At 40.9% G+C, this 25,225-nt stretch overlaps 1 protein-coding gene across 1 annotated transcript in view; it reads left to right on the top strand.

The window, feature by feature from the left end:
* Window positions 1-913: 913 nt before the first annotated feature.
* CSTPP1 (centriolar satellite-associated tubulin polyglutamylase complex regulator 1) overlaps window positions 914-25,225 on the top strand; it is an 86,143-nt gene continuing 61,831 nt past the window's right edge. The window contains exons 1-2 of the mRNA XM_050897195.1: window positions 914-927; window positions 11,956-12,058. Of these exons, the coding sequence (XP_050753152.1) occupies window positions 11,979-12,058 (80 nt within the window). The 5' untranslated portion in view covers window positions 914-927; window positions 11,956-11,978. The remainder of the gene's footprint in view (window positions 928-11,955; window positions 12,059-25,225) is intronic.

Raw genomic sequence — 25,225 nt, 5'->3', positions numbered from 1 at the left:
AGCCATGCGAAGAGCTCTGCCTCTCCTACATCCCCAGGACAAGGGCCATTTCCAGACAAGCTCCCAGACAAGAACAGAAAGAGCCCAGTGGCTCAGGATGTTTCTGCTAGTTTCTACTTTCACGTGAGCGAAGGACGATTTCTGATGCTCCCCATACCTCCCTCTCCCGAGCACAAGGGTTGCAAAAAAACAGCACAGGAGTGGTACGGACAGAAGGACACAGATGTAATGGACATCCTTGGTCATCCTGCTCAGTCCCTGCTCTCTGGGAAAAGGGTGCTACGCATTGCCCTTCATCAACTTATTGCCATTCACCTTCAAATTAGGGTCTTTCCCCCACAGCTGTAGTCCCAACAGCCCCTAGCGTTAGGCACCTTCTGATTTCCAACCTAAATCTAACCAGAATGACTTTACACATGCATCTCCTCATGACATTTTGGCTCTTCAGCTTCACTAGCTCTTCTGCCTCTGAGGCGTCCCTCGGACCTGGAGCATGCTGCCCAGAGCATCGCCCACCGCCCCTTCCTCACAGCCAGGCCGCCACGTTGCCCACAGCCCCTTCCTCAAGGCCAGGCCGCCATGTCACCACGCTCCTCCAGAGACGCTTCCCACGACGTCACTCGCGGCCTCCCAGCCTTGCTCGCAGCCCCTGACCTGTGCAGACGGGCTCGGGGCTAGCGGGGCGCGGGCTGAGGTCGGGCGGGCGCGCCTGGCCGGGCGGTTTTGGGCGCGGAACCCTGGCGGCGTGAGGGCGTGTTCCCAGCCGGGGCGAGCGGCCGAGCAGCGCCGGGCCCTGAGCGCTGCGAGCGTCGCGCGCCTTGGAAACGGACGGAAGCTGGGAGGGAGCGGCGGCGGCGGCGGCAGCGGCGGCGGGAGGGAGGATGCTGAGCCCCGAGCGGCTCTCGCTGCCGGGGCCCGAGTACCTGGGTGAGGAGCGGGGCGGGGTGGCGAGGCAGCGCCCCGAGGGCCCCGTCCCTTGGGTGTGCTGCGGCCCGGCATGGGGAGGGCTCGGCGGGACCGGGGGTTTCTGCGGCCTGGCCCGGCCTTCCCGGGGACAGCGGCGAGCGGCCTCAGGCCCGCGGCGTGTCCCCCGGCTGGGCCGGACCGGGCCGGACCGAGGCGGGTCGGAGTGACTGCGTGTCCGCCTTCCCGGCTGGGGAGGAGGCAGCACCGGAGGGTTTCAGGTCGGTGTTGTAGGGTGCTGCTTCTCCGGGTGCTCCCCTGAGGTGAGAGGGCTGTGGGGCCCTCTTGGGCGCAGGGAACTCCCCTCCGGTGCCCTTAGATGTGGTCTCCGTGAAGGCAGCGCCCGCCTGAGGAAGGTGAGCTGTGGTCTCCTCCCCTGTCTCAATTTGCACGGAGTGAGCAGTAGCAAGCAACGTCCAGCTGCTCCATGGCAGACTGTAACCTCATTTAGCCCATTACCAACCTGTTTTGCTCACAGATCTGTGTGAGCAACCTTATTTTATGCTCATTTCCCAACATTGGAAGGAGTGCTGTTCTTACATTGAGACATGGTTTGAACGTCAGCTTTTCTTCTGAAATAAGGTAGTATTGCTAGTATTTCCCACGTAAAATGGAAACCTTTTAACTTATAAAGCAGCCGCTCCCTTGCAGACTACATCCTTTTAAGCTGGCTCTAACAGTTTGTGTTACTGCTTGATGTTCCAGGAAGCTAAGGAGCAAAGTGATTTGGTGTTAATGCGTCAAATAAAAATAATTAGGATGGAAAAAAGTCAATATGACTTCATTTAATTGCTAAAGAGCAGATGAATTACAAGTAGTAAGCATTTGGAATGTGTTCAAGACAGTATTTTTGAAGTGAAACTCTGCAGCCATTACTTTCTAGGCCCAAGAGGCTGTTTGGTAATAGCTATTATAAAGGTATACATAATGTACTGTGGCTTTCTTGTACAAGGAGAGGTCAGAAATGGCAAGGATTGGTTTGTGCTACTTGTTCCACCATGATTTTGCTGTCTCTGCTAAGCCAAAATGCAACAAGACTAGAGAAACACTGCTGGCTTCCAGTAAATGGAAAACCTGTCTTGCAAGGAAGAGACTAAAAAAGCTTAGTTTGTGTAGCCTAGCAATAGTGTCAATGAGGAGGGATCCGACTGTTCTTTCAAAGCACATCATAGCACTAAAGAGAGATGAAGTATTTAAGCAAAGGAGGGATCTAATTTGTCTTAGTGCTAGGCTGCTGTTAGGGTACTTTGTGCATACCTACATAACTGCAATGCTATTCTGTGTTAAGGAAACTCAAGGCAGAAATAAGAGTTTGTTTAGTGCTCTGTTTGGGGTGATTCTCAGGAGACTCATTCTGCTGAATTTCTTATTGCCGATTTCAATTCTGGAGCTAGTTCAGGTATTTGAGAACAGTATCGCAGTGTGCCATGTAGATACACCTTTTGGTTTTGCGCTACTCTATCACACTACATCAGCATTTTCAACCTACGCGTTAATAGAGAGACTCATAACTTTTCCAGAGTTGCTCTAGGCTGAAACTTGCAAAATTTGTTTTTTTTTTAATGAGCCAACTTGGTTTTAGGTTCATTTAATTGTTTTTAATGAAATAGGCACTTAACTTTTACTTGTGTGAAACTTGTCAGTAAGGATTGAATCAGTCAAAACAATCTAGGAAGCAGACTAAAAATTCTTAAAGTGTAAGAATAAACCAGTTTTCTGTTTAACATCTGAAGTTGAGAAATGAGACTTCTAAGAGATGTGCAAGATTATTAGGTGCAAGCAGCTTTATTAGCCTACTTAAAGTGAGCCTCCTTTTATCTCTGTTCCACATGCTGATCTACCATTCCCTTTTCATTTTGTAAAACCTTCTAAATTATTCTGACATTGAGGTCAGAAGAAGACACACGTGTGAGCATGTCAGGTTGAGCAATAGCTTGTATAAGAGCCTGCTCTGTTGATCACTTAGTATGTCCTTCTGTTTAGATTGCAATATCTGTTGTCCATTAGAGGGGAAAAAGTGTCTGCTACATCATGATATTGTTATTAACTGTAAATGTTACCAATAACAAAGTTAGTGTCTTTGTGAGACACTGTAACTTACCAAACTGCTCACAGATCCTACTGAATGAATTGTGTATTAACAGTAGGAAAGTGGTTAAAAACCAAATAAACACCACCCCCCCCCCCCAAAACCAACTCTTCCCCCCCATAAACACACCTCCCCACATGTTTTCATAAGATGCTTTTATGTTTTCTGCATTGACCTGTGTCCTGGTTTTGGCTGGGACAGAGTTGACCTGGCATTCTGAAATCACCATTCTTTGGATTTGTTCTATTGTGTGTTATTCTATTGTTATTAACAAAGTCTTGTTAATATAGTTGTCTGATGTGGGGTTGTAAGCCATTGTGATAAATTTCACTTTCTGTAATTTCATTCTGAAATTGTGTTGCCCCAGGCTGCCACATAAGATATTCTCTGAGTCTCCCAGATAGATGGCACTGTCTTTCTTGACCTGGAATGGGCAAGCTTCACCTAACCTCTTCTTCGCCTTTTCCTTTTTCAATATCAAAACCAGGCCAACAAATAAAATGAGTGGCCAAAATCACATTAGATGCTACTTGCTGTATTACTTTTTTTTTTCTTTTTTTCCTATTTGAGATGTTTCTTCCATGTCCAATTTGGATGCTAAGAGGGAAATAAAAGCAGTTGTGAGTTAAAATAGAAGTGAACAGGGAGAGAATTAAGCACTCACTTAAGATGAAAAATAATTGCAAAGCTTTGGTACAGCAGAGTTCCTGGAAAATAAAAATCAGGGCAACATGTCTCATGCCACAATGATTGTGAGACAGTAAGTAGAAGAACAGAGATGGCTGATACTCAGTGAATAGGAAAGGAGATGAGGTCTTCAGAGTTGACAGAAAGGCTACAGTGAAGATGTTGTAACAAGCAGGACATCTTAAACAGTATTTTCACTGAATAAACAACACTTAGTGTTTGAGGATAGTGATGAAAATGTGTTTCTCATTTGATGGATGAGACTGGAACTACAGTAGGCAAAATGAGGCCTATTTGAGACACTTTTCCATGCCTTCCTCATTATGGTTTAATAACTGGTGATTGCTCAGTTATTTATAGCAGGCAATGGAGCACTTAGTGTATTGTTCTGCTCATGCAGCTGTCTTCGGAAGCTTCAAATTGTATTCCCTCCCCCCCCTTCCTGTTATGGAGAAAAAGCAGTAGATTATTGCAAATTTCTGAACTTTTATTTTTCTCTGGATTCCCCTCCCCTCTACTCCTCAACTCCAGGATGTGCTTTCTTTTCTTCCTTTGCCAATATAAGACATGTAAGAACACGAATACTCTGTTAGGGAAGTGCTTTATCAGTAAAGCATGGGGCTATTAAGTACCAAAAACACGGTCGTGTTTCCTCATCTCTCTCATAAGAGGTCTCGGGCTTCATGATTAGAAAGAACGTTCATGGTATTGGTGCTTTTACAAAACTGCGTAGCTCCCAGCAGAGAACTTCAGTTGTGTAGAGACTTTGCAGATACCTAGGGTTTACTCTTTTTCTGAACAGTCTTAATAAATACTGAGTTGGAAGGTCCAAGTGCAATCGTTTTCTTTAACAGCATAATCAATGTATAGGTTATGTTGTTATTCAGACATCCCAGCTGACACTGAGTCTCCTCTTAGTCTAGAGATTTGATGAGCTCCTGTGAGGCACTCTGGCTGAAAGAGCTTGTGGTCTAAAAAACAGAAGAGAATGCCTTTTTTTTTTTAATTATTTTTTTAATTTATTTTTATTTCTTGCTCTGTTGTACAGATAGGAGAACTATAATGTAGAAGATGAATGACTTCCCCACTGATGTGTAAGAGTTTGCTTGTAGAAATGTTAGTTAAGTTTGAATCTTCTTAGACTCAGTCTAGTACTTTCTCCAAAAGATGGAAGTTTCATCTCCAAACCTGCTGTTGCACTACAGGACTTCCACTTTAACTTGAAAGGTAACAGGTGAAATCTGATCCTGATCTAGGTAGAGTTCCAGAACTGGAGAGTACACAGTCCTTCTGCGTTTGAGTATGAATGGGTACGGACCTATTAGGCTACTTAATACCTTATAACAAGCTGGAATGACAATTACTTCCACAATGTTAATAATATACTGCATAAATTCAGATTTATTTATTTTTTTAAAAGAGAGCTCAACAATTTTGCATTGACGAGGTGGTGATTTCTAGCAGCTGTACGACATCTTGCAGGAGGTGGTCTGCTGGAAGGACTTGGACAATTAAGTCAGTCTGGGCAGCCTCAGGGGTGCAAACTGAAAGAGTACAATGTCATGGTTGGCAACTAATATGCTAATTAGTTGTTTGAAACAAATTTTCAGTTATGGTCATGTCGTGGTTTAACCCCAGTCAGCAACTCAGCACCACGCAGCCGTTTCCCCCTCCCCCTCCCAGTGGGGTGAGGAGGAGGAAAGGAAAAAAAAAAAAGTAAAACTCGTGGGTTGAGATAAGAACAGTTTAATAACTAAAGTAAAATATAATACTAACAATAGCAATAATGAAATATAATAATAATAGTAATGAAAAGGAATATAACAAAAAAAGGAAGGGGGGGGGAAGAAAAAAAAGCCAGTGATGCACAATGCAATTGCTCACCACCCGCTGACCGATGTCCAGTTAGTTCCGGAGCCGCGATCCACGCCTCCCGGCCAACTCCCCCCTGTTTATATACTGGGCATGATGTTCCATGGTATGGAATACCCCTTTGGCTAGTTCAGGTCAGCTGCCCCGGCTATGCTCCCTCCCAGCTTCTTGCCCACCTGCTTGCTGGCAGAGCATGGGAAACTGAAAAGTCCTTGGCTTAAGATAAGCGCTACTTAGCAACAACTAAAACTTCAGTGTGTTATCAACAGTATTCTCACACTAAATCCAAAACCCAGCACTGTACCAGCTACTAAAAAGAAAGTTAACTCTGTCCCAGCCGAAATCAGGACAGGTCAAGATTAAATTATAAACTGAAACATTTCTTACATTTTTTGTTGAAAGTGATTTTGAAACTGTGAACATACGAAATACAGTGTAGTTATACTGTGTGGCCCCTTAGCATGTGTTACTGAGTAACAGTGCATGTCTTACATTGTGATGTTATCTCTGGTATGGCAAGGTCTACTTGTACTTCATTACATTTTCTGTCCTTCAAAAAAAAAAAAACCCACAATTTTTTTTGAGGGTTAATAGGAAATTACACTGTGAAGCTGTGCAAAGCTGGAAGGAACTAGAGCTGTACAGTGATTTAGCTTTTAGGTTGATTGTTTTGTTTACATACTTCTCTTGCTCAGGCCATTCCTTGGCAATATCTGAAGAGATTAAATCCCTAATGATACCTGAAAAGATTAAGAAGAGCGTCCTGAAAGACCATTAATGCTGGAAAAAGTTCCAGAGTTGACATTTTGTTCTTGCAGTTTGTATCCTCACTAATTCCCTCTTGCATCATTATTGTTTTGGTAATATTTGCATGAAATTGATTTTGTGTTACTATAGATGTGTCTTTGCATTGTGCATAATACAGTAGTGTCCTTAGTTAAGCTCCAATTTAGAATAACTTCTGAAAGGGTATTTAGCTGTTACTTTATATGCTCTCAGAGATTAAAAAATGCCAGAAATATTCCAAATACATTAAAGCTTGTTATGCTCTTGAACTTCTGATAACTGAAATGAATCATAATGTTAATTGCATCAAATAGTGTATATTTTCGGCACTTCAGTTGAGGAGGCGGCAAATAATTAATAAAAGCTGATCTTATTATCCAGGAATTCCTACTCCTGATTTTTCAACATATGCAGTTATGCCAGGAATGAACCAGCCATAAAAATAATGCCCTCTTATGTGCATACAGTACAAATTGTTTTGGTAGACAGCTCATGTTCCAGAAGAAGTCATCTCTCATGAAGAGTTGAGCAATAAGGTAGCTAGCTGATTTGATAATAATTTGATAAATAAAGACTTACCTCTGCTGTAGGGCTCTGTTCTGCTGCTTCTTTAAACAAGGTATGTGTTTTACTATCTGATACCAATTTATTCCAATCATACTCTTTCTTCAGGTTGTTTGGCGCACTTTATTTTTCTTTTGCAGTATCTGCTGCTATTTTTATTGCATCTTCTGGCCATCCCATGTTTGCTATTCCTTTCAAGTATGACAGGCAGCATCACTTCTTGGTAAGTGTGCTGGTATACTGATCTTCAGCTTTTCTTCTCTGCCTTTAGAAGAGGCAAACTTGTTGGAAAGAGAAGCTTCTTATCAATGTAGCATTAGGGAGGTATATCTAAGTTGTAAAACTGGGAAACTAATTTGCAAAACCAGTATGGTTAACATGATTGTGTTGCCAATATGTGTTGAAGTAGGTATTACGTAACTGACACAAACAATACTGTGGCACTTCCAAGGTCTTAATCCTCTCCATTCCTGAGCACTGCTGATAATAAAAATATTACATATATGCAATATCATTACTTAAAGGTGACATGTATTACCTTCCTTCCTCCTGAATTTCTGGCTTTGAGAATTTCAGTGCATGTATTCTGTTTCATGCAGTGGTATTATTTGCATTAAATTTTCCTTCTCCTTCAAGATTTTTCAAGTGTCAATGTTTGTTCTTACAATATTTGTAATCGAACCTATGAATTAGCAGATTGTTTGCTCTCGTAAGAAGATTGAAACAAGTCATTCGGTGGCTTATAAAAGGACTATTTTTACTATTTTAAATACACATACAAAATGATTTGACGCAGTTATAGCTAAATGGAATTAGTTGTGATTGTCTAATCTGTTGTAGTGAAGTCTATATTGTGGATTGACTGTGGATGTAATCCTTGTTTTGCCTTTTACTTGTAAGCTGGAGGAGATTTATATGACTTGGTCTGGCCATGCTTGAATTGAACAGCCACTGTTCAGTCCTGAATTTGGTTCTGAGCCAAAAGTGCATTAATTCCAAAATTCACTTTAAACATTGGGCGTGTGAGTGATGGTGGGGTGTGAGCATGTGAATGTGGTGGTAATACCATCAGAGGCCATTGTCCTAAGTGCTGCAGTAGCCGGCTTTGGAGGAGCTGTACTGTACATATTGCTACTGATTGGACAGAGGCTCCAAGTCTAACATCACTGCTAGTGGTTTAGTGATAAGAATTAAGATATTCTGTGCAAAGGTATCTACTTAGCATCAGGTCATGGGCCGCCCGAAGACTCCTCTGTGAGCTTATTCCATCAGATCCTTCTGTGAAAGCTGCCTGGTAGTTCTTAAATCTGACAGCAAAGAGTAGCACCTACCAAATGAGTGTGGCAGGCACACTTACTGTTTGGAGTAGTTGCATGGGATTTCAGGGAAGAGTTTAGCAAATATGGGTTTGTCCTGGTTTCAGCTGGGACAGAGTTAACTCTATTCTTAGTAGCTGGTACAGTGCTGTGTTTTGGATTTAGTGTGAGAATACTGTTGATAACACACTGAAGTTTTAGTTGTTGCTAAGTAGCGCTTATCTTAAGCCAAGGACTTTTCAGTTTCCCATGCTCTGCCAGCAAGCAGGTGGGCAAGAAGCTGGGAGGGAGCATAGCCGGGGCAGCTGACCTGAACTAGCCAAAGGGGTATTCCATACCATGGAACGTCATGCCCAGTATATAAACAGGGGGGAGTTGGCTGGGAGGTGCAGATCGTGGCTCTGGCATCGGTCAGTGGGTGGTGAGCAATTGCATTGTGCATCACTGTTTTTTTTTCTTTCCCCCTCCCCTCTTTTTTTGTTATATTCCTTTTCATTACTATTATTAGTAGTAGTATTAGTATTATTATATTTCATTATTATTATTGTTAATTTTATATTTTACTTTAGTTATTAAACTGTTCTTATCTCAACCCATGAGTTCTGCCTTCTTTCCCGATTCTCCTCCCCATCCCACCAGGAGCAGGGGGAGGGGGACGGGGAGTGAGGGAGCATCTGTGTGGTGCTTGGCTTCTGACTGGGGTTAAACCACGACAGGGTTGCATTGGAAAGTTTTGTACAAGTAGGAAGGAGAGTCTTTGTTGTAATAAGCCATAAACAAATAAATGCTGAGGATGATAACCTGTCGTAATACCTCCTGTGTGGAAGCTGCAGTGTACTGGAATTCTATCAGGAAGAAAAAGAGTAGAGACAGCAAGCTGTAATAGCACAGTTGCGTGAGTATTTGAGCTTTACATTCTGATTTGGACTTGCTGCCTTATTATTGCAAAGTGAGCCTCAGAAATATGAGCAACATGTATACCAATACACCATTATCTTCCTGAATTTTCAAAAACTATTAAAACATATGAATCATCTCACTTATTTTGCACAGGACCCCATAGATTTTTAACTCTGCTTGCATAAACAGTTAATGTTCCAGTATGGTTCCAGTGTTTGTTATGGAAAGTACCATTTTATAAATTATGGAGCTACTATTTTGCTATAACCAGACTCTTGGCACTTTATTTTGCCTCTCTGGCCTGCTAGAACCTGCCTGCAAATTAAATATTATTCTGTGACTTTCCTGTGTAGGGTAGAGTTGGTTGGGTTATAAAACGTACTACTTGTACCGTTCCATGGAACTGGGCAGCCAGTGAACAGGAAGCCAGAGCTGGAATTTGGTTTGGCAGTGTGAACTGTGCTACCTGGAAAAGAGCACAGCAGCCGAAGAGCCAGAGAGAGAGACTTCTCAAGGAGATTGCAAGTGCTATTTTCTTTCAGTTTCTCTGCTCACCAATTTCTTCCTTCCCCCACACCTCTGCCTACCTTCTGGGAAATAGGGAGAGAGGTTCTTTGCCAGGATCCTTAGACCATGCAACAAAAAGCTTAACACAAATACCATTTTAACAGTGACTGTATTCAACAGTGACCCATATATATTTGTGTACATTTTGAAGTGTGACAGAAATGTCTGATATTCTGTGTTGAAAGTTAATTTATTCTCCAGGACCAGACTCAAAGGTATTTGTTATAGAGGTCAGCCACATTGTGCTGTGTAGCCCTGTGGGACCATGCCTGTCTATTCCCAGAGGCTTTTAGGGCAGAGGTTAATGAATCTAAAGAAGCAAAATTACAAAAATATGTTTTATTGACAGGGGCTATTCTATGAAAGGAGTGTATACTTCCCCACAAAATTTTGAGAATGGTTTTGCAGTTGAGCAGAAGTTTATTGCAGGCTGAGATGAGTGGAAGCCTGTCTGCTAGTACCGTTTCCTGGCTTAATCTGGTGCCACTGACAGCTCAAGAGGGGCCTGGGAAGACACTTTCTGAGTGCAAGATGGGCTGCATAATGAAGAGGGAGGAAGGATGGGCTGAAATAAAGTTACCCAGTTGCTGTTATCTTGAGCCTGTGACTGAGCTGCACAACTCATTCCTCCCTCAGGGGACACAGGTGCGCAGAGCTATTTTTCTTTAATCACTCACATAAATTAAATTTATTCCTTTGCATTAAAATAATTAAATAAAGCTACGCCCTGTATCTTTTAGTACCAGATAATATCTCTGAACCTTTGGCTCACCATTTTGCTATCAGCTGCAAGGTATTTTCCAGGGTGTGCTTAACCAATTTTACCATTGTCCTGAAAAGTGTTCTAAGCAGAGAAATCCCCTGATAGCAATCAATGTTCATACACACTTTTAATCACTGTATCCACTGGGAATAATCATTTCCGGGCCTCTCTTGAAGTCCACCTGCCCCACACTAAGATGAAAGGGACTTCCATGCTGTGTATCAAGTGGCGCAGGCTTGATGCTTACCAGGATATTAAGCACAAATTAAAATGGTTTGAAGCATATTGATGTGGGTCTGAGGTTGGCCAGTTGGTGGTGAAGGGATGATGCTGCCAAGTCTGGAGCAGATTGGCAAAGAGCAAGAACAGCCCTTGCTTTTCCTATATCCCCTAAGGGTTTTCTCCTGCTCCTTTTTAGGACACGACACTACTTGCAAAGATGCAGTAGCATACGTGTTTAGGATGGAGGTGTGTGCTTTGGGAACAGGGTTTGTGTGCTTTCCAGGTTAAGAATGATTTTCCTGGGTTCGTTGTGACTTGTCTTCTGATTGTTGAACTTGTAGATTTGGAAAGTCTACTGCCTGGTAGCTGGCGCATCACCCCAGACTTGGCTCTTTGTTGCTCCAACTTGGTTTTTAGCCAAAAACATCAAAGGGGCTCAGTGGCAAATCTGTGCTGCTTCCTCCCTGGCAAATGCTTGATTTGTACAGAGTCTGCCCCCTGTAGAAGCAGCAAAATGGTTTGTGTTGTACCAAACTATCTTTACTCAGGAGTCTTATAAGTGAGTGGCATTCTGTGGTTGGGTACTGGCAGTTCCACCAGTTCTGAAATTTCCTTATGTTTGGTTTAGGCAGTTATTTGAGACTGACTGTTGAGTAGTATAAATCTCTCTTGGCATTAAGACCTGTTCCCCACCTGCCACTCCAAGAATGTTTGCTGATGCTTGTATGGAAACAGATGTACTTTTATTAGCACCTTTAGGAAAAAAACTTTACAGAAGAACCTTAAAGCTGCTTGGCTTTGGTAAGGAGGGATGGGCAGGGAACACCTAAAGCTCTGCAATAACCCCATCGATACGGCATTGACAATCTGTATAGGAAAGATGGCTGTGACTCAGAACAGAGACCAGGAACTCCCCTTGAGTAAGCATTTTCCAGCGAGGCAGTCTCACAACTCCTCCTCCTCTTCCTTCACTTCCAGAATCTCAGGGGATTTTAAAAAAGGGTCAGCACTGTTAATGACTAACTCTGTGTAGCCAGGAAAGAAAGCAGGATTTAGGTCAGGAATTTTACTATCCATATCTGGGAGAATGAAACCTCTACTCTCTAACTGAGGGAGCAAATGCTTGTTGGCTTGTTATGTAAGGCACACAGCTAGGCTGGTCTGGCTCTGGGCTTTGCAGGCCCCTTGTATTCTAATTTCTGTCTCTTACTGTCTTTTATTTGCAGCTCAAAGACATGTCCTCACGTACATGGAGGATGCAGTGAGCCAGCTGCTGGAGAACAGAGAAGATATTAGTCAGTATGGCATTGCCAGGTTCTTCACTGAATAGTAAGTACATCAGGATGCTGCCAATAGGGCCAGCCTGAGGGGGGCTTTTGGAAGCAGGCAGGGTACATGGAGAATGGAGCTGGACACATGCTGATTATGTTGTGAATGCTGGATTTCACTGGGTTAGCCAAGGGCTGCCTGAGCATGTTTCGGAAACGTGCGTGGGTTTCATACAGTTCAGTACCTCTTCTATTACAAACATTCACGTGAAGCAGTCACTTTGGGGAACAGACCTTTTAAAAGCATGTAGAAAACCAAATTCTGCTTGCCTTAATCAGGGCTGTTAGTGTCAAAAGCAGAGACTGCTTCTGGTTTCAGCAACACTCATTCTTCCTTTTTCTGAGTATGAATTTGAACTGTTTTGTCTCCTTGTGTGATTGTTATCCTGTTGAATGCTTCAATAGAATGCCTCTTCCTCCCTTATAACCTGCATAAGTCCTTAAATAATGAACTTAATAATTAACACAGATAATCTCTTCCTACTAATCTGGAAAGATTTTTGGGGGGGAAAAGCTGTGTGCTGGTCTTCAGTGTTGTTGATGTTGACTCAGCCAATTGCTGTATGTTTTGCCAACTTGATGATGTCTTGCACAATGTCTAAAACTCTTCCAGGCAGCTTCATTAAAGATCTGTTGGTAATGCATGTGCTTGCAGTGGTTATATGTTTCTGTCTTTTGCTGCCCATTTGAAAATCTTTCCTTGCTTGCTTCCTTTCCTGTTATCTTTTTCTGAGGCAAATCAATGTGCCGAGTATTTCACAACAGTCTCTGTACTACAACAGTGGAAGAGGATCTCAAAGCATAGGAGTAGCTTGCTTTCTCAGTTGACCACAGTTTCAGGTTTTTTTGTGAAGTTTTTTTGGTTTTGTTTTTTTCTGCACATCAGTGTTCATCTAATCTCCAAATGAGGTCTAACTTGCTGGTTTGACTGATTGGACAACTTGCAGTATATTTTCTTGCCCCATGCACATTTTCAACTTTTAAACAACCGAGATTCTCACTGGTAGATGAGTAACTAAGATAGATACTGCAGCAAGTCTGAGGGGAAATTCTTAAAGCTTTTTTTTTTTTCTTTTTTTTTTTTTCTCCGAGATAGGGTAACAAGCAGTTCAAGACTAGTGTGGTTTTGACCATCTTGGCAGAGGAGGTAAGATACGGGCCATCTTGCTACATCTGTTTATATAACAGATCTTTTAGGTAGCTGGCATTGTAACAAGAAAATATGGTTTCTTGGTAGTACGTTATCTCTTTTGCTCTCAACAAAGTACTTCCAACTTTCACTTGGTGTGAATCATCCATGTTGCAAAATCTGGAAGACCCATGCAAAACAGTATAAAGGCAATTTTACTAGAAGAATCAAACAACTTATCAAAGCTGTTTAGTTTTACTGTTAACCTTTCTCTGTAGCTTAGTGTAACTAGAATGAATACTGACTTTAAAGACCTCAGAAATCTATTTTAGAAGCAAATAATACTTGGTACTACATGGATTTTATAAGGAGATTGATATTTTTTGTTGTTGTTTATAAAGTAGCTTAAGCTCTCAGAATGCATTCCCTCTTTGTAGACTACCAAAGTTAAAAAAATGCATAGTATCAGGAATGAAACTTTTACTATACAAACCAATGAACACTATACTTCCATGTTCTGAGCAAGTTGCAGTGGTCACTGTTAAGTGAGGGTTGCGGAGAATTAGTCACTGAGAGTAGGTATTGGGGACAAATGAAGGTACAATCTGTGCACTTGACGTGATTGGGAATCATGATACTCCATCTGATGTAGGTGAGTTGCCAGAGGAAGTAATACTGAGATTAGTCAGCTGAACAAATAGTCAGTAAACAAGAGCTTAAGAAAGATAAAGAGCATGACTACAATGACCTCCACCCACCAACAGGATTTTTTTACCAGAGTTGAAGGCAAAGTGGCTCTGAAATACCCGGCTGAAATAATCATTCAGGCATCTCTCCAGATCGGATTTGGTTTGCACCTACTTTCAAGCTGACACCTCAGGGCCTTTTCTAAACTTCTGATCATATATACTTAAAAAATGAAATGGTGAGTAAGAGGTCTTCCACACTTTTGAAACTGCTCACATTGCTTCTTTATAGTATTTCTTCATCATGATATGGTAACCATCTTTTTTTCACTTCCTATTCCTCTTCTACCTTTGAAAGAATAAATAGTAATTCAAGGTCATTATAAAAACAAAACTGTCACCATAGAGCACAACCTATGACTTAGGTGCTGGAGATTATGTTTTTCCCATTTATTTTCAAAGAAAGGTGTGAATTTCTACAATGGCTTTTTGCTCACACTGAGTGTTCTGTGGAGCTTCTGATTTCTTGAAACAGGAAAAGGCTGCATGTTCGTTTTTTCTGTGAGTAATATAGAACTAGTCATTCCCTCTTCTCTTCCCTCTTCTCTTTCCTCTTTTCTTTTTTGTATGTTTGGAGTTTAGCAGGTCAAGCTGTGTCCCTGTACCAAAGCACAAACAGGCTTAGTAATTTTGAGAGGTGTGAAACTCTTAAGATTTGAAATGTGGGATTCTTTATTTAAAGTGGAGAATAAATGGATGGCAATATGGATGTAGGTAGACTCAGAATACAAAGTTTCCTATTATGAAAGTGTCATACATTCTGGCTCCCAGGGCTTAGTGGTGGGCTCTCACTGCCCAATAGATTTCTGTTCATCCACACAACTGTCAACATTTGTTCAGGCTATGCTTTGAAGGCTACACTGCTCTGCCAAGCAAATAAGCTTCATCTTGATTTTTATCTTTAATGTCAGTATCTTCGAACTCAAAGATTGCTTTTGAGATTCCAGAAAGTTTGTGTACATTATCCCAGTTTTTTTCTTGTTCCAGGTTGTTCTAAGTGAGAGGATTGGCATGTGCATATTTTGAAGTATGCTGCAGTGATTTGAGATGAAGGGACTTGGTATTAGGGTGTCCAGTTTTTCACATTGTGCTTTCCGTATTTACGCTCGCTTAAAATTAGAGACCAAGCCCAGGGTTTAGAAAGCTAGCAGGTAGACCCAAGCAAGTGACTTTTTTCTTTTTTTTTCTTTTTTTTTTTTTAAGTGTGTATGGAATAAAATAATGACTTCTGTAACTTTTCAGAAATAATGAAGTTAGTGTGTCAAGGACGAGTGTTAGATATTCTCCAAACTCTTCTCAGAGGGCACACTTTTCAATAGAGTGGTGTTCCATGGACCTCATCATGCATTGCAATGCCCCACCTTGCCATGAGTCACTTCAAATCTTTGTGCCAGTTACAACAACTATTTTTATGGGTAACTAAGAAAATTTTTTGGGGTTTAGCTTACCTGAGTGAAATTTCAGAGCTGAAAACTGTGGTCATGTAGCACTGTATGGATCAAGCAGTAAGTGTTTTGCAGGCAATGAGTGTTTCTAGTTGTTTCTAGGAAATGAAATTGGGTATGTATTCCACTGCTATCCACAGCCTAGCACCGGGATTGCTGATTGCAGAGGGCTGACCTTCATCTCTACAGTTCTCCTTCCAGAATATTTTTGGTGTTCAAGGATAATTTTTCTCCCACCTTATTCCATTGTTCATTTGTCCCAATCATGTGGACATCTGCTTTCAATCTTGGGAGTACCTTGAGGCTCCCCTCATCTGACTCACTCCTGACTTTTACAGGAATAGGGATCAATCAGCCTTCTGCCAATTAATCCACATCTTTTAGCTGAACGAGTAAAATTATGCCTCTCTTAGGACTAGTCTTGATTTTATAGATATGCTGAAATGCTACTGGTATTTGTTCATTACAAACCCAAGAAATCTCTGCTCTGGATTTGAATCTCCATGATATGCAGACTTTTGAAAGCCCTCTGTGTAATTACAGGCTAATGCTGCTTTACTTCTTCCAGCCTAACTTCTGTGCCAACATATCTTAAAGGGACACGTTCCTCCTATACATTATTTATCATCCTGTTTTCTTGATCTTCCCTGTACTGAAGAACAACAGGGCCCCCATGCTAATGCATTTGACCACACAGAGGGAATGTGCATAGCATCCCACTTTATATTTTCTGGGATCTTAAAGGGAGTCTGTGTGACTTTTTTTCACTTCAGCTGGAAGAAGCAGCAAAAAAATTTTTTACCAAGAGACTTCCTACTAGTAATTTTTGCTTTTCTTCTGGGCTAACCCTTTGCTTGAAACTTTCTCTTCCGGCTTGCAGGTAGATGTGCTACTCTGTTCAAGACTCTTTGGAAAGCTCAGAAATATTAACCAGTGATAACTTACCTCGGACAGGAAACTCTTCTTCCGATCACTTTTGTAGTTTGTTGATAAACACAAGTGAACTGGAGACACAGGAAAAGGCATTTTTTTGTCTATGTTCTTCTCCCAAACACTTCTTGTTTTCTTTTGTTTCTGGTGAAATGTCTCCTTGACCACCTGCCAGCTGGAGCATGATTGAGAAAGACATCTTGCTTTTAGCTTGCAGATGCAGCACTACTTCCATTGGGCTCTGCAAACTGATGTCTGAGATCCCCTTTTTCTGTAAAGGATGTTTCTGCTGGCTCTAACTTGAAGTGCCCCTGCTGGATCTTGTGTGACAGTTTGATAATATTTATCTGAGAAGGTGTCTGTGATATGTGTGTTTGAGGGGGTCAGGGGTCAGATACTGCTTTTAGGTCTGTTGTGTGCCTGGCAATTCAAAATACCAGGTCTGCGCTGTGTAGAGCCCTGTTTTACACAAACGGAACATTTGCTTTGTTCAGAGTAACAGGACTGCCACTGCTATATAGTTTGAGATCCTTGGACAGGAAGATGTTATCATGGTGAGAAGTACCAACTTCTAGCAATGAAAGTACCTCATTTTTTCTTGCTGTCTGGATTGGCTGGAACAATTTGTTCAACTCATTCCTTAGGGACAAATACGACACTGCTCTCTTGGCTTTCTCTGGCAATAGCAGTGACACAGGTTTTGGTATCAGAAAAACTTTTGGCTTGTTCAGTCCTGTACTGCTATACAACATTACCTAAATAAATCTGTAGAGTAAACAATGTCCTCTTCTTTCAAATAGTCTCAGTACCCTTGGCGTGGGAGGGCAGGGGGGAAGGGCCAGGAACAGGACAGATGGGATGCCCATGAGAAATAAGCCACTCACTGAAGACGACCTTAATTGGCAACTGGAAATAAGCTGAATTATCTGCTTGTAATGAGGAGAGATTCTTAGAGCTAGCTTAAAGCCATCAATTTTTTTTTTTTTTCATTTCTGTGTATGTAGGCCTTATCATCGTCATAATCTTGCTGTCGTCTGCTCTGCATCTTTCCCCTTTTCACAGTAACTTGTTCTGTCTTGTTCGCAAGGATAGTGTGAGCTCTTCAAGACAGAACTGATTTTGTACTGCATGTACTTTACAGCATCTAGCATTGTAGAATGTCATCTCCGTGCTTTGTACAATTGTAGTATAAACAGCAAAAATAATAGTGAGAAGGTCCTTAGGGCTTTGACAGGTTGTGCCAGATTCCCTTTCTGAGATGGAGCCGTTCATTAGAATTTCTCAGTAAGACTGTTTGGGGGAGGGGTGTTGGTTGTTGGGTTTTTTTAGTGTTAGTTCTGTGTGGTTTGAGCAAATCAGTAGCCTTTGGGAGGTAACAATACTTTCAGGTTCTTACATAAAATGTTGATATTCTCTCGATATAATCTTATGAGCAATTGCAAAAATAATATTTCCTGTGTTCCTCAAATACTCTCAGGATTCCTACATGTGTTCTGCTCTGGAGAGAAAAAGACAAAATTATCACACTCAATGCAAGATTGCACCGAGCCATGCAATTGGTATGAAGCTGCTGCTGTCAATGACCTAGCTGTGAAGCAGCGCTTTGTCCTGAAAATCTCAGCTGGGACAATGTGCTTGATGGTTCCTGACAAGCTCTTACTTGGGATTCCTTGATCCCTAGGGCACTGCATAAGAGTGCTGTCTGCCTCTCCTTTGCTCTTCGGTTATCAGTGGAAAGAGAGTGAATATATGCACTCAGACACAACACTTGTGCCGGAAGCTCTGAATAGATTTTGCAGCTAATGTGAATAAGTTGCTAGGAGAGAGACATTTTCAAAGTCTCTGTCCACAGAGTACATGGATTTGCAGGACTGAATTTGTTGATAAATCTTTCTGGGGAACCTATAATAGTTGCATATTTCTCCACTTAGAGTATTGCTAATGGACACAAAGCCTTTCTGTTAAAGTCCATTTGTTGCCTTCCAGTCTACCTCTACAGAGAAGAGTTGTCAGAACGGCCAAGTCTCTTCCTTGTAATCTAAGTTTCCCCAACCCATGTTAGAAATGGGATTTCAATACCCCCTGTCTACTGTGCATGGGGTATGCATTTTGTATGAGAGCTATGGAGGATTTGGGGGTTGTGGATAACTTGTTTTATTTGTGATTAAAATGATGTGAATTTTGTCCAGAACCTGTAGATCTGCCACCTGAAGCATCATCTTTTTATTATAGAATTGCTTGACAGCAGAAACAGCATTGGTATCTTCATCTGACGGGCAGGATCTAGGAATTCCTGATTTTCCCAGAGTTGTTTCTTTGTAACAAACATTGCAACAAGTCCTAGCCTGTCAAATACCCTGATTGGGATGACTGCTGTTGAGTAAACAGCTGGAAAAAATGCATATATTAATGGGAATAACACACTGATTCCCACTATAGTTTGTACATGTTGCCAATGTATTAGAAAATGTCATGTTTTTTTCCCCACATACTCGAGAATCTTACAGATGAGTGGATACTCAGATGAGTCCAAACCCTTGCAAAGAAATACAGGGCGGGGAAAAAGGTAAAGAAGATTTTTTGTAAGCAGGACAATCTCGGAAGGCTTGTAGCCATAGGAGTAACATAGAATTGAACATGAAAGACAACATTTACCATTGATGCTGCGTGCGATAGTATACTCCACTCAGGAAACTTATAATGATGTTTTGGTGACAGAAAAATCTAGAGAACTTGCCATAGCATATGAATGTTAGCACTTGATATCAGCATCTTGTCAGCACAGGGTAGTTATCCATAGATAACCCTTCACTTACTTATACGCTGACTTGAGCTGCGCTGTGCTCTTGCTATTTGAGGAGAAGCAATCACAACTTTTATATGCAGTGTGGTCAGATTATGATGCTTCTAGTATGTATTCACTGGTGTAGCAGTGCAGTCTTTGCCCACTTCTTTCCTATTCCTTTACATCATGGGAATTACAAATTTATTTGTGGTCTTTGTCAGAATAGTTGCAGCAGAAGTGGACTACCTTATGGAGACCTTATGTAGTCAGGTATATTTGTGTTCCTTCTTACAGCCTTGAATGTTGAAATGCAACACATTTGCCATGAAGTTGAGATTCCTGTAATGATGGTTAAAGCCAATTGCATATAGGCAGTGTTGATAGCTAATAAAACTGAAAAACAGACGTTTGAAATTTTCCAAAAGCCAAAGTCTAGAAACCTGGCAAATGGTACAAGCTTTAGGACTATATGTATCTGAATTAACTGTGTTTATGCTTTTTCTCTGGGCTAGAATTGAATGTACTATCCTCTGTCTAGTTTTAGTTCATAACTCTAGCATAATTCTGTTTATACTTCCAAATTTTTATTGCTTTTCATCATAGTTGTTAGTGTTACTCATACAAATTTGGAGATGTATGCATGATCCCAGTTGGGAGCTAAAATCAGACTTTTGTGACACACTTGAAATGTGTAAATTTATTCTTGAAACAAGTCTGGATAATTTAGGGAGAGAGGGAAAAGGACAAAATCGTAGGGTTTGCTAAAAATTGATCTCTCATCTCGATTAGAAGGTAATAGAGAAGTAATTTTTCTTGGTTATGTGCATTTGTGATACAGTTTTCCTTATTCCCAGTCCTTCCCACTGTCTGCATTTGGCAGTACAAGAAAATAGATATGGAAGTCATTGCTGTTCCTAAGAAAATCTTTAAGGAGCCTCCTGTATGTGTGCTCTTTGTGGTTCTTTTGCCATAACTCATTTCATCAGTTGGGTGTTTCATAGTGCTCGTCATATCCTTTGTTGGGATGCCACAGGGTCTTTTGTTTAATTTTATTTTCTCCATCAGTCTACTTGTTTTTAATATCTATGGTATTGGGTAGTTCCTGCCTTATCCCTGTGCTTGCATTTCTGATCACAAATCTCTGCTCTGTTTTAGTTTGTATTCTTGCAGAAGTGAAAGGGCCCTCAAGTCAGAATTGGTGAACTGTGGCAATCTTATATTGTCCGTCTTCCACTGAGAAAAGGTCTGTAGTAGAGCTCAACATGATGCAAAATAGATATTCAATGCTGAGATCACTGTTTGACAAGCATCTTTCTCCATCATTCTGGAAAACCGCTCAGCTGTGCTTGCTGAGTCACTGTGTTGGAATATATAGGAAAAAATGAGAAAGATAAGTAGTGACACATCCACAACAGATGTAGTGGGTCTATTTACAGTCTTTTGCATACAGTCTGCAATGTGTATATAAAGCAGTAATCTCTTTTCATGCTTGGTCACATGCTGTAAGGATTGGATTTCCTGCAGCTTCTGTAAATGTTTTGAAGAAAACTCTTCTAGTAATGTGAAATTGGCACCTGGAATTCAGTAGAAATGCACTAGAGAATAGCAGCTTTGGAAAAACATAATAACGTGGGAAGTTTGGTACACATTGGTGTTTTTTCCCTTATTATATGTTGGTTTTTTTATTTTTAAGAATTACAAGGCATAGTTTTATCATTTTCTGTTAGGAATTTTTTTTTTAACATACTGTTTCCTCCAATAAAGTTTTTGATGTCTCAAGCTGTAAGAGAACCGCTGTTGAATACATGATAGCTTCATCAATAACTATACCTTTCTCTGTATTACTAACTTATATGGTTTAGTTCTGGTTTTAATGAAGCATTTTGGCATGAGTCTGGGCTACTATATGTATATAGGAGATCAATTTCAGAGGATTTCTTGGCTTCCATCTATCTAAGCTTATAAGACTTTGTATTAAATTGGAATAAAGTAGTGTAAGTTTGAGGAACACTTTATTTTTCCCAGAAAGATCTTTAAGAAAAGATGGATTAGAATTGAGGTTGGGGTTTTTTTGGTTTTGTTGTGATGGAAGAACTTTTGTATTCATTCTTAGGCTGTAAAATGTTGTAGTGTCACAGAAAATCTTGAGGAGCATTTCTAATTGCCTTGCTAAGAATACGTGTGTTCCAATGTGGACAAGGCCAACAAATGTAAAATTTCTCCTAAATTGGATATGCCAAGCTGTAAAAATCAACAAATGCCTGCAGCAATGGGATGTGATAAGATCCCATAATAGGATTTCTTATCCTTTACAGGATAAAATCCCTTAACTGTCTCTGCATCCCCATGAACAGCAACCTGCTGAAAGTCTTATGGCTTGCCTGAAAAATGCATGTTTAAAACTTGGTTTATCTTCCTTTTCTCAAAAAAAAAAAAAAAAAGAAAGAAAAAAAGTGTAGTTTCTAGAAATCTGTCTTCAGAGAACCTGAGACTTTCTATGCTGTGTAGTGTTGAAACTATACAGATTCCAGAATACATTAGCCTTAGAGACTTGCAGTAACCTCATGTCCTGCAAAATTCATCCTATTGCATATCTTCAAATGAATTAGACAAACTGGTCAACACTGTGCTCACTACAACTTGTCAACAGTTGTAGTGAGCACAAAGCAATCTCTAAATGCAGAGTTAGCATTAATGTCCAATGATGAAGCTTCATCTGTATTAAGGAATTTTGGCAAGGTTCATTTGTTGCCATGATGGAAATACTGGAAGCTGCTCAGTCTTTGATGTGCTATAGCTCTTGCCAAGGCAACTGAATAGGTGAGAGAGTATTAGTTGTAAATTTTTTTCTTCTTCTGAAATTCTCCAATCTAACCAAGACTGAAAAGAGCAAACATGGGAGCTGCATGCATGGCACCAGTATTGAATCTCTTTGGAACAGTCATTAAGTTATATTTCAGTAGTTCCTGGATCATCACATCGTAACATGATTGTGCTGCTACCTTTTAAAATAATTAAAAGTCTAATTTATAAAACATGGAACTGTCTTACAATAAGAGATACAGGAGACTACGTGCAGAATAGAGCAAGTAGGCCCTTACTCGTGCTTATACTTCGGCCTCAACTTTCTGAGAAGCCAGTTTGCCTTCACTTGGCATTACGCTTTGATCTTAGCAGTACAAGTTGGGTGCAGTTATTCAGTAATTTTCAAGTTCATACTCCTCCTTCAGTGGACATTGACATTTTGGTGTCAAAATCCATCTCCAGCTGCTGTCAGTTCCATAGCTACTTCCAGAGTTGTTGTTAGACTAGAGGAAATCTGAACACTACCTGTGTTGCTTGTATTTTTAGTAGTGTTTCTCTTCTTTGTGCCATCTTCTCACCCTTGCCACAGGTTCACTGCAGGGTTTCTGCAGCATCTTGCAGCTAGTGAATGAATTTCACAGCGTGACAGGGAGGGCAAAAATACATCTGTTGGTTAGTAAAGGAAGCCAAAGAATGGAGATCATGGCTGTATGATAATAAAGCTTATTGAGGACTTGAATCTCCCATACCCTCAGCCTATAGAAGGTTATGGACCAGTTCAATAAGGAATTTTCTTCTTGCCCCAAAATATCTGGTTGGACTAGTTTGAACAAATACTAAATACATTAGCTGGAGAGTTAGCAGCTTCCTTTGTGTAGTTATAATTCTGGATTTTTTTACTATTTATTTATATTAGGTTGGGGGGGAAGGGCAAGGGTTTTTGAGGGAAGCTGGGTAGCAACTTGCAATGATCTCCATAAAACTAGTTATAATGGTATTCATGCAGCTGCCTCTGTGGTGCACAACTCGCTATGCTTTCTACTGTAAAAACTAAATCTCTGTTTATACCAGAAAGACCTTTCCAGACTCACTGAAACACCATGTGGTCTGAAATAGCACCTGATCAGACTGAAAGAGCTAGTCCTGTGTGATTGATGCTTATCTCTGAAGGCTTCTTTACTTTTCCCTTAAGCACCTTGGAGGGCTTCTGCAGGGCTATTTACCATCTTCTATTGTATGCCCTTTTCCATCTTCCTGAATACTAGGTTTCCCAGCTCATAACTATAAGAAGAAGCTTTATTTCAGAGTAGAAAGGAGCCCCAATATGTGGCCTATTATATCCATATCAGCTTGCTTACCCTTTTCAAACAGCTATTGTGTTTTAATAAGGCCCTGCCTGGCAGGGGGAGTCCTTAATTCCTACTATATAAGAATGGCCAGCTTGAGTTACAGCAAACTGCAGGATGCTGCTCTGATCAAAAGGCCTCTGTTTTGAGATCCACCCTCCCCCCCCCGTTTGCCCTTTTTTTTTTTTTTTTTTTTTTTAAATCCTGGGCTAATAATTCAACACAGTAAGGTCATTTTATCTTTTGCTTTGAAAGCTTCAAGGTGTTACATTACTGACCTAGCATAGGAAAAATTAAGGGAGGAAGACTCTAAAAAAGATAAAGGGATTCTGGGTAATAAAGAGCAAGCACAGCAACTCCTTTAATCCTTTCCTTCTCCAGAATCTGTAGACTGGTCTCAGAGGGTTTGATTTGCTACAAAGCAACATAAGAAAGCTTGTTCACTGCCAACTCTGAGCTGTGTCACAGGTGCTGTGGTTCATTTCCTTTCAAACAGTATTTGGGATAATCTCTGTACCACCTGTATTAACTCTGCCATGAATACAGAGATTCCTGAGCCTATACCAAGCAGCCTGAAAACAAATCATTAAAATTTGTGTCACTCCCTTCCCTCTTTCCACACCCTTCAGCTGAAATAAACTTGAGTAGGTGAGACAGAAAGGATCTCAAAAAATCCAGTCTCTGTGTTTGCAGTGTTACATCACCCAGTCTTGCCAAAATGTTAAGAGTGTTAATGATTTCCTATCTGCCTGGTTGTTAAAAAAGGATTTTTCCTTAAAGCCAGTCATCAGGAATAACTTTCAGCATCTGTTTCGTCTTAACACTGCTAACACATTTCAGAGGAAGTGCCTAAAAAGCACTGCTAATTTCATTAGAGGAAGGTGGTGATTTCCTTGAGGCTGACTTCATTGTCCCAAATTTTAATATCTGTGGAATTTTAACAAGCATTTGATACAACAGCTTTGGATTGAGAGATACTAATGCTCCTATGCTACCTTCCAAGAGGGATAGCTAAAGAAACAGTCCAATGATTGGTCTGAATATTGCAAGTAGTGTAGTACACTTAAACCAATAGGTGAAGAATAGAATGGTCTCAAATTAAACACCACTCATGTAGCAGTCATTTATTCATCACAGCAGTGAAACTGGGATTTTTTTCCCAATGGTGCCTACAGTTTTAAGTGTTTTGTCTTAGGGCTCGCTTGAGACAAGGTAAACCTCACTTTGCTATTTGAGAACATAGCCTTGGGGTAAGTGTGATTAGTCACTTGGGGATGCTTTGTGTGTGGATGAGTTATTTAACAACAGAAATTGCCTGGGTTTTAAAGCCTTTTGAATTTCAGTATTTTCTATTGCTGAGCTAGTTCTTTGTTACCCATTGTACCATAGTCCCTAATCCTAATACTCCTGATTATCCCTACTTACTGTTCACACCATGAAGCAGTCTGTGACCTGGGTTCCTTTCAGATGGAACTGAACTGGAAGATGTGTTCCAACTGCAAATGAGCATTCAGCCCATGGGACCAGACTAGAGCTAGTCCACAGCATGTTTCAAGAAAAAATGAACCCTGAGATACCCGTGTTGACATCAGGTCCTCTGCACTGTTTCTCTTTACAGATGTTTCAGTCTAGACATAGCCTCTGATGGCAACTTTGTGTTTGAGACTACCTGATTTTTGCTTAAGATGCTCAAGTCTGTTTTAATGACTTAAGACACCTGTGTAACTGGGAAGAAAAGTAGTGTGTGTGTGGGGAAATTGTTCACGCTCGAGAAGCAGCATAAGCCTTCAAAGTGATTTTCTTCCTTCATCATGCTCTCTATGGAAAATGCAAGCAGTAATGCTGTAAGTTAAGGAATAATGGTCCTTGTTCCTTGTTTTCCATTTAGTAGAGGAGGGGTCTTGTGAACTCATTCAGCTCTTCGCATGATAACCAAAGGTGGCACCTGCTAGGGGGACAGCAGGGTCCTGGCAAGCTCTTCT

The sequence above is a fragment of the Gymnogyps californianus genome, chromosome 5, assembly GCF_018139145.2.
Source record: "Gymnogyps californianus isolate 813 chromosome 5, ASM1813914v2, whole genome shotgun sequence".
In the NCBI taxonomy this organism is placed as follows: domain Eukaryota; kingdom Metazoa; phylum Chordata; class Aves; order Accipitriformes; family Cathartidae; genus Gymnogyps; species Gymnogyps californianus.
This window is presented reverse-complemented; position numbering and strand designations above follow the sequence as displayed.